The 12547-nt window shown below is 40.8% G+C and overlaps 1 protein-coding gene across 1 annotated transcript; it reads right to left on the bottom strand.

Annotated features, from left to right (window-relative positions):
- Positions 1 to 2071: 2071 nt before the first annotated feature.
- Positions 2072 to 2505, bottom strand: LOC133085496 (large ribosomal subunit protein uL23-like). Its single transcript, XM_061182588.1, has one exon. The coding sequence runs from the start codon at positions 2500 to 2502 to the stop codon at positions 2086 to 2088; it is 417 nt and encodes a 138-aa protein (XP_061038571.1). The 5' UTR covers positions 2503 to 2505; the 3' UTR covers positions 2072 to 2085.
- Between the last annotated feature and the right edge of the window lie 10042 nt (positions 2506 to 12547).

Raw genomic sequence — 12547 nt, 5'->3', positions numbered from 1 at the left:
TCCTCCTCTGTATGTTACCAGAAGATTCCTCACCTGCCTGGAGCCCCAGGGGTCCTCCCAGTTTTTCCTCTCAGTCCCCAAATGCCCAACTTCTTTGTTTCCTCTGCAACACCCTGAGTTGTCCTGATCTGGAAAAACTGTTTGGTTTGGCTCTGCCCGGCTGGACCAGTTCTAAGGCACCAGGAAAGCCAAAGGACACGAGCATTCCACACCCTCTTGCATTATTGAATGTAGGTTTGAGTAATGTCAGGGAGGTGCTTTGGTCTCACAGTGAAGCTAAAAGTTCACAGCCATTTATTCTCCCAAAGGTTGTACTATGCTAACTCACGGGCTGTAAAAATTAATAATTAATTGAAAGTCGTGTCAAAACCTCTTCCAACCTGTTGGTTCCCAAGCAGATAGTCACACAAGTAGATGGCAGTGCCCTCTTCTGGCCAAGGCCACACTTGCATGGCTGTGGCTAAGGTGAGGGGCTTGTGACCCCGGGCTGGTTTGTTCGGGAGCAGGCTCACCTTGGGGTTAGTCTTGGGTGAATCACATTTGGGGATCCACCCTTCCTTTCCTCTTCAAAAACGAAAGATCAGAACTATGATGGTTGGTTTTATGTGTGGTTAACATTTAAATCAGTACTTTTTTTTTACTCTCCGAATGTGGCTGGGCCTTATCCTTAAGAGCAAAAACTGAGGTTTCCCAAAGAATTTCTCCTTCAAGGCCGCAACATAGGAACTCTGTTTCCAGCCTGCAGATTTTGAGTTCAATACTACAACATCAACTCTTCCCTGAATTTCCAGGCTGCCAGCCTGCTCTACGAATTCCAGACTTGTCAGCCCTCACAATCGTGTGAGCCAATTCCTTAAGATAAAACTGTGTGTGTGTTTGTGTGTGTATACAGTTGACCCTTCAACAACGTGCAGTTTAATCCAGTACATAGTCAGCCCTCGTATCCACAGTTCCTCCACATCCATAGATTCAACCAACCACAGACCGTGTAGTACTGTAGTATTTACTATTGAAAAATATCAGGTAAAAGTGTACTGTAGTATTTACTATTGAAAAATATCAGGTAAAAGTGGACCCATGCAGTTCAAACCTGCATTGTTCAAGCGTTTCAACTGTATGTATGTGTGTATATTATATACTATATATATGTGTATGTGTGTATATATATATATCTCTCTCCTATTGGTTCTGTTTCCATGGAGAACCCTGACTAATACAAAACCTAGTCCAAATTCCATTTTATATCAGTGACATCTCATTTGAATATATTGAATGTAAAGAGACATGACGTATATAGCAGGTGACTTTCTGAGTTCAGGTTTAAGTTCCAGTCCCATTTCACTTGCTAGCTTCATGAACTAGCTACTCAATTATATTTAGCCTTGGTTTCTTCATTTGTATAAAGGAGAAAATAGTAATATTTACTGAATAGGCTATTATGAAGATTAAATAAGACAAAATGTGTGTAGAATAGTGTCTGGCTCAGAGTAAGTACTCAATAAATGTTAGTCATTATTATTAAGGTTATTGAGGGGCGTTGTCAAAGAAGGGGATTTACAGAGTGAGGGGTACATGGCAGGGGAGCTGGTCTTACTCACCTCCCCCGCTTGTCTCCCCAAACTCTCACGTACAGGCAGTCTCTGCTTTTCACTGCCTGTTCCCGGGGGATATTATAAAGCAATTTCTTATAGAGTGTCCTGTTTCTTCCCATCAGAACCCAATCAAGCTTAAAAGTTGGATTCCAATTTAATGGACTAAGCCATTATTATGTCACAAAAGCAAAGTACAATAAATCTTGGTAATTATTTAAAAACAGCAAAATTATTCTTTTAAGTCTTAATATGGGGCTTCCATAAAATTTAATCTTCACGCCACAATACAACTTATCATCAATTAGCAGTTTTGTTTGCCTTCTGACAATTTAGAAGGAGTTTCGCACGATGATTTAGTAGGTCAAAACCTGTTTGTTTGTTTTTTTTTTTTTTCAATAGGGAAAACTTTGGTTTTTAGAATTAGCCAGCTGGCCTCAGTTTAGATGATCCCAATTTTGTTGGCAATATCCAAAGCATCATAGTCAGGGCCCAGTTAAACATATGCCTTCTTCTCTCCATTAGGCTTGATCAGGGTATTGACCTTAGCCATGTCAATGTCATAGAGCTCCTTCACAGCCTGTTTAATCTGGTGCTTGTTGGCCTTGACATCCACAATGAACACCAGTGTGTTGTTGTCTTCTATTTTCTTCATGGCTGACTCAGTGGTCAGGGGGAACTTGATGACGGCATAGTGGTCAAGCTTGTTTCTCCTAGGGGCGCCCTTCCAAGGATATTTGGGCTGCCTTCTGAGCCTTGGTGTTTTGGGCCATCGGAAGGTAGGTGACGTCCGGATCTTCTTTTTTTTGTGGCTGTGGATGCCTTTAAACACTGCTTTCTTGGCTTTCAAAGCTTTTGCTTTGGCTTCAGCTTTGGGAGGGACAGGGGCTTCCTTCTTCGCCTTACGTGCCATCTTCGCGCAGTCAAAACCTGTTTTTAAAGTTAGCCAAATGGTTATATCTAGGTGGAGGGATTTTGGTTTTAAACATATCTATATACATAGATATTTTAAAATATATACATAAACATATACATAGATATATTTGTGTTTCCTTCAGTGATTCATCAGAAGGACCCACGAGACCCAATAGCAGGTTATATACTCACTGAGATTTATGATAACAAAGGTACAGAGCAAAAGCAGCAGGACAAGGACATGCATTAATGGCACCCAGAGAGGTTCAAAACAGGCTTCCAAAGTCCTTCCTTCTCTGAGGTCACACAGGAGTACTCTTTCTCTCACTGTTGACTATGAACACGTGTGAAATGTCTTTGCCCATAGAAGCTGTTTGAATCTCAGAGTCTAAAGCTTTTATGGGGAGCTGGTCACATAGGTATATCCTGTTATGCAACCAACCATGACAACCGAAACTCAGGACCTTAACGATGAAACCAGGTGCAGATCGTAGATTTTGATGTTTGTGCAAAGCAACCTGACAAGCAGGTATGATACAGTCCATTGCTCCAGGTGTGTATAACAAACCCATCAATCACTAACAAAAAGAACACCCGAAGCCCACATTCCTAGCGGTTGGCCAAGGGTTAATCATGGGTCCTTGAAGACAGGTAGGGAGTAGGCAACCAGACCTGCTGTGTTAACTCTTTCCTCACAGTCTGAATTTTCTTAAATGTCTATACTTCGCCTCTGTTACTTTGGTAATCAGAAAAGTAACTAATAATATAAAGGCATCTGAAGTTAATGATTTTCCTTTTTAGTCATTTAATGATGCTGCTTTGTAATTGCAGTACATTTCCCTGTAGTCAGCAGAGCTGCTGAGAGAAGTCAAGTCACCTTACTAGACACTTCATGGATGGCCATCAGAGCCTTCATACTCTTTGGGAAAACAATAATAACAGGCTGGGACAGAGCATGTGAGACCTAGAAGGAACCACAGCAACACCTAGTTCAACTTTCCCATCTTAGAGATGAGGAAGTAGGAATACTGAGCAGTGAAAGGACTCACCCAAGGTTCTAAATCTTAGGTCTTTCAATTAAAAACCTCTCTTGGTAGGGGGTGGTGGGAGGAATTGGGAGATTGGGATTGACACATATACACTATTGATACTATGTATAAAATAGACAACTAATGAGAACATACTGTGTATAGCACAGGGAACTCTACTTAATGCACTGTGGTGAACTAAATGGGAAGGAAATCCAAAAAAGAGGGGATATATGTATATGTATAGCTGATTCATTTTGCTGTACAGTAGAAACTAACACAACATTGTGAAGCAACTATACTCCAGTAAAAATTAATAAAAAACAAACAAAACAGAAAAACAAAAAAACAACTCCTCTCTTGGTACTCCTGAAATGGGATAAGGCAATGTCTGCTCAGTTGCTTCTGACTGTCTTTAACTTGGGCAGAAACTGGAGGAGCCCTGCCTGGTGGGACTGCCTGCACCGAGTGTGCACGGTCCAATCTCCTTTGGTCTACATAGAGGCTTCCCATCTTTTGCCAGCCCCTTTCTTCTCCAGTGGCCCTACAGAAGCACCAGGACTCTGTATCTAGAGCCTTGCCCATGCAGTGCCAATGGTCTGGTTTGGAACCTTGCAAGAGATTAGTTTCAGCTTTACTAAAATTTCTCTTTCTTTCCCCTTCAGTTATTCTCTTGTAGTTGGGGAGGGGTGGTGTCTCTCTCTCCCCTGGACTTCAAATTCCTTGAAGGTCTCCTGGAATCATGTTATCAAGTGGTTATAATTGTGGGTAGTGAAGTCAAATGGTCCAGGGTTCACATACTGGCTTAGCATCTCACTGGCTTGTATAATCTGAGTGAACTACTTAATGGAAACAATAGTACCTCCCTCATAAAGTTACCGGGAATGAAAGGAAGTAGTAACTCTTAACTAGCATAGTGTTTGGCATTTAAAAATGTTCAATAAATATTGGCTATTATTTTTTAAGTAAGTACTCCATTTATTTTGGAGAACTCTATCTATTCTCTGATCTTTTTACTCCTTCTTTTTTTTTTTTTTTTTGGCCTCGCCGCGAGGCATGTGGGACCTTAGTTCCCCCACCAGGGATTGAGCCCGCGCCACCTGCAGTGGTAACTCGGAGTCCTAACCAGTGGACCACGAGGGAATTCCCTAAGCAGTTTTATTGAAGTAATTGAGATGTAATATACACTGTACATGTTTAAAGTATATAATGTCATAAGTTTTAACATGTACACATCTGTGAAACCATAATCAAGTTAATGAACATATCCATAACCCCCCAAAGTTTCCTTATATCCTTTTGTAATCCATTTACTTGTCCTCAGGCAACCACTATCTACTCTCTGTCTCTACAGATTAGCTTGCATTTGCTAGAATTGTATATAAATGGAATCATATAGTATGCACTATTTTTTTGGCTTCTTTCACTCAGTATTATTTTGAAATTCATCTATATTGTTGAGTGTATCTATCAGTTGCTCAGTAATTTTCCACTGTTGAGTATATCAAATGCTAAGTAGATATACCCCAATTTGTTTATCCACTCACCTACTGATGGATATTTGGGTTGTTTCGGTTTTGAAATATTAGAAATAAAACTTCTATGAACATTTGTGTACAAGTCTTTATATGGGCACAAACTTATGTTTCTCCTGCGAGCAGAATGGGTGGGTCATAAGGTAGGTAAATGTTAAATTTTTTAAGAAACTGCCAAATTATTTTCCAAGTGGTTGTACCATTTTCCATTCCCCTTAGTAGCATATGAGAGTTCCAGTTGCTCCACATTATTTATTTATTTTTAAATTTGGCTGTGTTGGGTCTTCGTTTCTGTGCAAGGGCTTTCTCTAGTTGTGGCAAGGGGGGCCACTCTTCATCGCGGTGCGCGGGCCTATCACTATCGTGGCCTCTCTTGTTGCGGAGCACAGGCTCCAGACGCGCAGGCTCAGTAGTTGTGGCTCACGGGTCTAGTTGCTCTGCGGCATGTGGGAATCTTCCCAGACCAGGGCTCGAACCCGTGTCCCCTGCATTGGCAGACAGATTCTCAACCACTGAGCCACCAGGGAAGCCCCACATTGTTGACAATAGTTGGTATGATCAGTCTTTTTAATTTTGGATATTCTAATAGGTATGTAGTAGTATTTCTTTATGATTTTAATTTTAATTTCCCTAATGACTAATGATGTTGAGCATTTTAAAATGTGCTTTTTTTTGCCATCCATATATCTTTTTGATGAATTATCTGTTCAAATTGTTTGCCCAATATTGATGGGGTTTTGTTTTCTTATTTTTGAGTTTTGAGACTTTAAAAATATATTCTGTATATAAATCCTTTATGTGACTTACAAATATTTTCTTGAAGTCTGTAACTTGTCTTATTTTTCTCCTAGCACTGTCTTTCAAAGAACAGAAATTCTTAATTGTAAAGAAATATAATTTATCAATTTTTTCTTTTATGGATCATGCCCTTGGTATTATGATCCAAGGTCACAAAGATTTCTCCTATGTTTTTCTCTAGAAGTTTTATAGTTTTAAGTTTTACATTTAGGTCTATAAATGTTAGGTTAATTTTTGTGTATGGTGTGAGATATGAATCAAAGTAGTTTTTTTCCCCCCTTGGATAGGCAATATTTCAGCACTGTTAAGACAATCCTTTCTCTACTAAATCACTTTTACATGTTTGTTGAAAAATCAATTTACCATATATGTGTAGGTCTGTTTCCACACTCTATTTTTCCCCCAGTGATCTGTCTTCATGCCAATACTATACTGTCTTGATTACTGTGTCTTTTCCAAAGTTGTTTAGCTATTAGATCTTTTTCATTTTCAAATAAAATTTAGAATTAGCTTGTCAAGTTTTATACAAATAACCTGCTGGGGTTTTGATTAGAATAGCATTGAATCTATATGTAAACTCAGGGAGAATTGACATCTTAACAATACTGAGTATTCTGGTCCACAAATATAGAGTAGCTCTTTATTTATTGAGGTCTCCTTTAATTTCTCTCAGCTATATTTTGTAGTTTTCAGTGTACAGGACATGCACTTCTGTCAATTTTATTGTTCTGCATTTGACATTTTTGGTACTAGGGTAAATGGTACGATTTTTAATTTCAGTTTTCAGTTGTTTGCTAATATATTGATATCCAGTTGATTTTTATATATTGAACTTATATCCAGGAGCCATGATAAACTCACTTATTATTTTTATAAGCTATTTTTGTAGACTCCATAGGATTTTCTGCTTCGACAATCATGTCCTCTATGAATAGTTTTACTACTTTCTTTTCAATTTGATTGTCTTTTATTTCTTTTCCTTGCCTTATTATACTGGCTTGAACCAGTACAATATTAAATAGAAGTGATGAAAGCAGACATCCTTCCCTTGTTCCTAATTTTAGAGGGAAAGCATTCAGTCTCTTACCATTTAGTATGATGTTAGCTGTAGATGCCCTATAACAGGTTGAGGAAGTTCCTTTCTATTCTTAGTTTGCTAAGAGGTTTTTTTCTTTTAATCAAGAATTGATGTTGGATTTTGCCAAGTGTTTTTCTGTGTCTATTGATACAATTATGATTTTTTTTCCTTTTTAGTCTTTAATATGGTGAATTATATAGATTGATTTAATAATAGCTTTACTAAGACATAATTCGTAGAGCATAAAGTTTACCCTTTTAGAGGGTACAATTCTGTGGATTTTACTATATTTATAGAGCTGTGCACCCATTACTGCAATCAAAATTCCATAACATTTTCTTTACCCCAAAGAGAAACTCTGTACCTATTAGGAGTCATTCCCTACTTCCCCCCTCTCCCCAGGCCCTGGCAACCACCAATCTACTTCTACGGATTTGCTAATTCTGGACATTTCATATGAATGGAATCATACTCAGTGTGGTCCTTTGTGACTGGCTTCTTTGACTTAGCATGTTTTCAAGGTTTATCTATGTTATAGCATATATCAGTATTTCATTCTTTTTTATGGCTGAATAATATTCTATGGTATGGATATACTACATTTTGTTCATCTATTTGTCAGTTGATGAACATTTGGGTTCTTTCTACTTTTTGGCTATTATGAATAATGTTGCTATGAACATTTGTGTACAGTTGTTTGTGTAGACATATGTTTTCATTTTTCTTGAGTATATACCTAGGATTGGAATTACTGGGTCATATGGTAACTCTGGGTTTAACCTCTGAAGAAATTGCCAGGCTGTTTTCCAAGTGGCTGTACAATTATGGGAACGTTTTAAACTACAACTTCAATTTCTTTAAAAGATAGGGCTATTTAGATTATTTATTTCATCTTGAGTGAGCACTGATAGTTTATGTCTTCCACGGAATTTGCCACTTTCATGTAAGTTGTTGAATTTATTGGCATGAAGTTGTTGATATTTCCTTATTCTTCTTTTAGTATCTGCAGAATGTATAGAAATGTCATCTCTCTCATTCCTAATATTGGTAATTTGTGTTTTCTTCCTTTTTTTTTCCTGATCAATCTAGCCTAGGTTTATCAATGCTATTGACTAGATTAGCTAATTTAAAAAAAAAATCTATGTGTGTGTGTCACTCTGTTATGTGGAAAATTACCTTCATCCAATAGTAGCCTCTAAATACACTACTAGGCAAGCTATCCCAGGGTTCATGGAATATAAAAGATCACACACCAAATCGAAATGCTTGGATCACAAAGTTTATTAAGTCAATGTAAAACACACTGTGAGAAACAAGGGAGTGGAAATGGCTAAGTTAAACACTTAGGATAGGGACAAATGGAATTCATAGGACCGTGCTACTGGAATCCTGGGGTGTGCTATGTTCATAGGACTTCTATCTTTCTCTTTCTGTGCTGTATCAGCTTTCCCTGCTTGCTGGCAATGCAGATATAAAGAGTAGAGTTGAGGTTCGAGCTAGGGGGTCCTATGTCAGTGATACATACTTGCTCTGTTGGAGACATGAAGTTATAGCCACAGTTGTAGCTTGTCAAATCGTCTGTTGAACAGCCATGGAGGGCACATGGAGCCAGACTAGGTATCACTAATGGGTGGCCGAATTAAGGACTCATGAATATTGATATTGAATATATCGTTGAATATTTAGTGCCCAGGCGCCCCTCATGTATGTTTATTACCTCATGTACTCTTGGTTCTTCTAGCCCTTTTTCGTCAATGTTTAACCCACACATGTTCTATTTACTAATTCTGACATTTACTTGATGTATCTTATGAGTTTATCCATCCATTTCTTATCGTCTACAGAATTAAATACATTAAAACTATACATCAAATGTACTAAACTCTCCCCATCTGTTATTCCTTCATCTCTCTGTGACACACTCACCTACTTTGGACATGGTGTACACTGAATAAATCTTAAAAAATAAGCAATACCCTCTTGTAGTCTTGCCATAGAAATATAATTATTCAAACAAAAAGTTCCTGTAGTTAAATACACGTGGGAACTATTGGGTTTCTTTACTGCAGGACTTGTTAGTGCCTTAACGCACTCATGTAGGGGTACCTTTCCATGAGTGATAGTACACGTAGTGTCCCCAAACTTACTGACCCATGGAACTCTACTCGAGGTATATATCTAGCAATTAGTGTTCTATAGAACACATCCCAGGAAATGCCCCCTAGGGGACTGCTCTGTGCAAGGCCTTAAAGAGGGCTGGGAAATGTAGATGTTTCCTAAGGCAGCCATAGACTAAGCAGTTGATTTGAAATTCCCTTGTGTACCTTATAAGGTATAGACTTTCAGCTTTTCTGGGTTAGAAATAAATCTATGGGGACTTCCCTAGTGGCGCAGTGGTTAAGAATCCGCCTGCCAATGCAGGGGACACGGGTTCGATCCCTGGTCTGGGAAGATCCCACATGCTGTGGAGCAACTAAGCCCGTGCGCCACAACTACTGAGCCTGCACTCTAGAGCCCGTGAGCCACAACTACTGAAGCCCCCCCTGCCCCCTGCACTCTAGGGCCCACGTGCTGCAACTACTGAGAGCCCATGAGCCCATGTCTGCAACAACAGAAGCCACCTCAATGAGAAGCTGGCACACCACAACGAAGAGTAGCCCCCGCTCGCCGCAACTACAGAAAGCCCACGCACAGCAAGGAAGACCCAACACAGCCAAAAATAAAGAAGAAAAACTATAAAAAATATTATAAAAAAGAAATAAATCTATGGCAAGAAGCAAGATAGGGAAATTGGGGTTGTTCAGGTGTGAATTGACCAAATTATTCAGTCAAGGACTTCTCTAATTTCTCCTTTGGAATAAACCCAGGGATGGACTCCCTATCCCCCAGTCAGCATAGTGCTGACAATAATTCTTCCACTATTGGCTTATATAGCTGCATAGGCAGGCACTTTGAAAGATATTGAGATTATAAAAAGGAAGACCAGGACTCCCCTGGTGGCACAGTGGTTAAGAATCCGCCTGCCAATGCAGGGGACACGGGTTCGAGCCCTGGTCTGGGAAGATCCCACATGCCGCGGAGCAACTAAGCCCGTGCACCACAACTACTGAGCCTGCACTCTAGAGCCTGCAAGCCACAACTACTGAGCCCGCGTGCCACAAGTACTGCAGCCTGCGTGCCTAGAGCCTGTGCTCCGTAACAAAGAGAAGCCACCGCAATTAGAAGCCCGCACACCGCAACGAAGAGCAGCCCCCGCTCGCCGCAAATAGAGAAAGCCCGCATGCAGCAACGAAGACCCAACGCAGCCAATCAATCAATCAATAAATAAAAAGATAAAGTTGAAGAAATTAAAACAAAAAACGAAGACCTCCTCTTCCACCAGGCTGGGAAAATATTAGTTTAATGAGACCTCAGGGAACCCAGATCTCTATGAAAAGGATCTCCCTGGTATGGTTACCCTGGACTGTCAAGGGATTCTAAAGGCTTGAAAGTGAGTTTATTGGGGTCTCTGCATTTGTCAATAGGAAGATAGCTGACTTAATCTAGTAGACAAAACGGGGGAAAGAAGTAGAGCCGATCACAAGGCTTCCACCCTATTGTGTGTGCTCCATTTCACACCCTCTGCCCCAGCACCATCAACATGGAGGCAGGTACCCCCACACCTGGCCCTCCCTCCCTCCCTGCACACAAGGACTGCCTTCTTGCCCCTCTTATATTGTCTTCCTGGCACCCTTCTCCCAATTTGTCTCCTGCCTAAATCTTGCTCACCCTTCAGATGGCAGTTCAAATGTTGTTTCCTCTGGCGAGCTTTACTTGACTCCTACAAACTACGTTATGCTTCTCGCCCCATCACTTATCACAAGTGCAATTAATGTTATCTAATGATTGTCTCTTCCACTAGCTTGTGGGCTGCGTGAGAGCAGAAACTGACTAGTTCACTATTGAATTACTAGCACATGGCACAGTGTAAGTGGTTAATAAAAATACCAGTTGAAAAAATAAATAAATAAAATACCAGTTGAGGGTTTCCCTGGTGGTGCAGTGGTTAAGAATCCACCTGCCAATGCAGGGGACACGGGTTCGAGCCCTGATCTGGGAAGATCCCACGTGCCGCGGAGCAACTAAGCCCGTGCGCCACAACTACTGAGCCTGCAAGCCTAGAGCCCATGCTCCACAACAAGAGAAACCACCGCAATGAGAAGCCCACGCACCGCAACGAAGAGTAGCCCCCGCTCCCCGCAACTAGAGAAAACCCGCGCACAGACATGAAGACCCAACGCAGCCAAAAGTAAATAAATAAAATAAATTTTTAAAAATACCAGTTGAATGAAAAACTCTATGTGCTGATACATTTTTGCTCATTTAAGTTAGGACTGTTCTGTCTTCCTTTGCCTTAGGTCAAAGTCTTCTCAATTCCCTTTATCCAAGGCTCAGATCCTCCCATATTCATTCCAAGAAGTGCCTCTCTTATCTATTCCCTGATCAAAGTAGTAGTTGGCATCCCTGTATATGGGCTAAAGTCTCTCATGTAATCTGGAGCAAAGGGGCCTTGGAAAAGCAGGGCTCTCTGTTTAAAAATGAGGTGTTCAGAGTTCCTAGTGGCCTGAGACTCAGTAATGAATAGGTCTTGTGTACTCCCAAAGCCCAGCAAGAAGGAATGGTGTAGCTGTGGGCAGCCATGAAGCAAGCTGTGTTCGCAGGTATGCTGCTGACGTCATTGGGAAATAATGCTGGGAAAGCCATTCCAGGGTGGGGCTAGCTGTTCTCTGGAATGTTGGGAACACAGGCTCTATTCTACCGCTCCTCAGCGGTAGAATAGTTAACACTCAAGCAGCTTCAATCAGTTCCTCCCCAGAGTACCTGCCTGCCTCGCATCCCTCCGGAAACTTACTCACATATCCATTCCTTAGCCTACCCCGAAGTCAGCTGCTTTCAAACAGAGTATGGATGTGATTAGGAAAATGTGGCCAGGGGCAAACAGGCTGGAGGTGAGGACAGTCTCCCTCTTGTATTCATTTTCTCTGAGACAGGACTTCTTCTGAAGTGCCAGACGCCTTGAATCACTAATGGAGATCTGCATCGCAAAGGGGAAAGAATGCGGCTCTGCATTCACAGAGCTGAATTTTACCCCCTGACTCAACGGGATAATGTGATTCAAGCCCTTAGGAGGCTGCAGTGCTCAAAACATGGTAGCCCCTTAACTATCAGGTGCTGCTTGGGTCTTCTGAGTCATCTGCACCTCCTGCATTTGGAACATCACACCGAATGAAAACGACCTGTTCACTTTTCTCTTTCTTCTGCTAGACTGTTAACACCTAGAAAAGTGCCTTTCAGGTCCCATGGTACATTCACATTTGTTGCGTGGTTATGACGTCAAGCACTGCGTGCTTTACCTGGATTGTTTCATTTAATTCTCAAAACCCTATGGAGTTAGGAATTATTGTTATCCGCCTTTTATAGCTGAGGAAATGGAGGCACCAAGAGGTTAAGTAACTCACCCAATGTGACATATCTGGTAAGCGGTATATATGGCTGGTCAGGTTCCAGAACTTGTGCTCTTTACACTGTCCTACACCACCTCATCCTCAGTCTGTGTTTTCCTCG

Source organism: Eubalaena glacialis, chromosome 2 (assembly GCF_028564815.1).
Source record: "Eubalaena glacialis isolate mEubGla1 chromosome 2, mEubGla1.1.hap2.+ XY, whole genome shotgun sequence".
Lineage (NCBI taxonomy): Eukaryota > Metazoa > Chordata > Mammalia > Artiodactyla > Balaenidae > Eubalaena > Eubalaena glacialis.
The sequence above is the reverse complement of the archived record's forward strand: the minus strand, read 5'-3'. Positions and strand labels throughout refer to the sequence as shown.